General features: G+C 50.0%; 1 protein-coding gene across 1 annotated transcript in view; it reads right to left on the reverse strand.

The window, feature by feature from the left end:
- FAM173B (family with sequence similarity 173, member B) overlaps nucleotides 1–215 on the reverse strand; it is a 22,707-nt gene extending 22,492 nt beyond the window's left edge. The window contains exon 1 of the mRNA XM_006900165.1: nucleotides 200–215. Within this exon, the coding sequence (XP_006900227.1) occupies nucleotides 200–215 (16 nt within the window). The remainder of the gene's footprint in view (nucleotides 1–199) is intronic.
- Between the last annotated feature and the right edge of the window lie 2,197 nt (nucleotides 216–2,412).

A 2,412-nucleotide genomic window follows, 5' to 3' on the forward strand; every position in this document is an offset into this window, starting at 1 on the left:
CCTGCCAGTCTACCAGGGTACCGGCTATCTGCCAATCCACAGGGCACTGCTACACCACTGGAACTGAGCTACCCGCCTTTGCCCAGGTTTGCTGACCATCTGCAATAGAGGCCATAATCTCCAGCACTGAGCACTCTGTAACACTGGAGCATGAGGGTAAAGGTGGGAGCCAGTACTGGCAGGACTGAGGCCTTCTTACCCTGGTCTAAAGCCATGAGGCTAGAGGCCGAGGTGCCTGTGTGCACACTTCAGAAGCTGTATTTTAACCTTTCATTTTAACCTGCATGTTAACCTTTCACCTTCCCCACCAGGGTTCTGTGGGGTCTGTGAGCTATGGCGTTGGGTTCTGGACCCAGCCAAGCATTGAGATTGGTGTTCAAATCAGGAGGAAGTGGGATGGGAGCGCAGGACACATGTCTGGTCTCACAGGAAGTCGGTTTTTGACTGATGCTGTTGACCGTTCCCCCTTGTGAAGGTGGTAAAGGTCAGATACGGCTGTTCTCATGTGGCACTTGCTCTTTTTACAGATCGTATAGGGAGCTCTGGTGGCCTAGTGGCAAGAAGCTGTGCTGCAATCCCAAAGGCACACAGTTCAAGGCCACGAGCCACTCTGCGGGAGGACAGGCAATCTCCTCCTGAGCAATTAACTGCCTCTGAAAACTTGTCAGAGGGTTAGCTGTGGGTCAGTGCTGCCCAGACCATAAACAACATGCAGTAAACATCAGCTGGGGGTCAGTGCTGCCCAGACCATAAACAACATGCAGTAAACATCAGCTGGGGGTCAGTGCCGACCAGACCGTAAACAACATCCAATAAACAACATCCAGTAAACATCAGCTGTAGGTCAGTGCCGACCAGACCATAAACAACATCCAAGTTCCAGGCAGAGGAAAAGATTCAGGCTGAAGAAAGGAACCTGCTCCAGGGCACAACGGAAACAAACATCACATTACAATTATGCCACTAATTTTAACACAGAACAAAAAAACTGCTCACGACTTTCCAAGAACATCAGTCTTTATGATTGATCTGCTTCAGACCATGGGTTTCTCAACTGTTTGCTATTTATCTGAGAACTATATAATAAGGAGGACAGAAAGATCGAGGACGCCGAGTTGTGGTGCTGGAAAAGAGTACTGAACACATGATGGGCTGCCAAGAGAACAGAGGTCTGTCCTGCAGAGGGTGAAACCAGTTTGCTCCTTGGAAGCAAGGATTTTGAAGCTCCATCTCACTTACTTAGGGCATGCAGCCAGGAGGGACCAGTCCTTGGAGAAGGACACGATGTTTGAAAGGGTAGAGGGACAGCGCAGTAAAGGAAGACCCCAGAGGAGATGAATTGACACAGTGACAGGGGTAATGGGGACAGGTGTGCTGGAGGCAGTGAGGTGACTCAGGACAGGGCAGGCTTCAGAGGTGCTGTTCACAGGGTCGCTATGGGACACCGTCAACTGGACAGCATCAAACAAGAAGTCTCTATTGGGACAGAAAACTGCTTTTTCTTCCCCTGAGCCTTTGTAACAGCTAACGCCTGAGTCACTGTGCCACCAGGCCTATCTACGGTAAATTATAATGCGTGTCACTAGGGACTTGGTCACGGGTGACTTGACAGCACATAACTACACCACCACCACTTCAAAACATACTGCCACGTTCCCTGAGAAGTCGTTCACCTGGCCCAAGGTTCAGGTGGCGCAGCTCCCAGGAAACGGCAAAGGGCTGTTCTTCCTCAGCAGTCGGAACCCACGGCTGCTCTGTGAGATAAAGGGGGACAGTCTCCTCCCATCAAGAGGTACAGCGTCAAACACCCAGATAGGGGTTACCTGGAGTCAGAACCAAGTCAACAGCAGTGAGCCTGGTTTGGGAAGCACTTGGTTACTAACCACAGCAAGGTCAGCAGTTTAAATGTATCAACCGCTCAGCAGCCACTTATGTCAGGATTCAAACCCTGTGCTTCAAGAACCTTGTGAGGAAGTCCTACCCGGTCCTGTCCAGCCACAGAGCAGAATCCAGACAGCAACGTGCTTGGTCTGATTTACATGGTCAGTTAAGAGCGCAATAGTACCCTGTGTGCAATGCTGGTAGGTGCCATATGAACAACAGATCCAATCCCCATGTGCAACTGGTACTGCTGTTAGGTGCCCTCATGTCAAGTACACCTCGCCTGGCGTTCCTCAAGCTGAATGAACTGAAAAACATATTCAAGCCTCGAGATGCAGTACTAAAAGATGCTATAGGGAAAACACTGAATGACCAAGGAAGCATCAAAAAGATGAAGGTATACACAGCCACTGTACCAAAAAGAACTGGCCAACACTGAGATATTGAAGAGCAATGGTGTCACTCTGGAGACTAAGGTGCACCTGAGTCAGGCCACGGTCTTTGCAATCACTTGCTTGCTATGTGTCAGAG

This window comes from Elephantulus edwardii, unplaced genomic scaffold, assembly GCF_000299155.1.
Source record: "Elephantulus edwardii isolate Elephantulus edwardi_28Jun2011 unplaced genomic scaffold, EleEdw1.0 scaffold00274, whole genome shotgun sequence".
Lineage (NCBI taxonomy): Eukaryota > Metazoa > Chordata > Mammalia > Macroscelidea > Macroscelididae > Elephantulus > Elephantulus edwardii.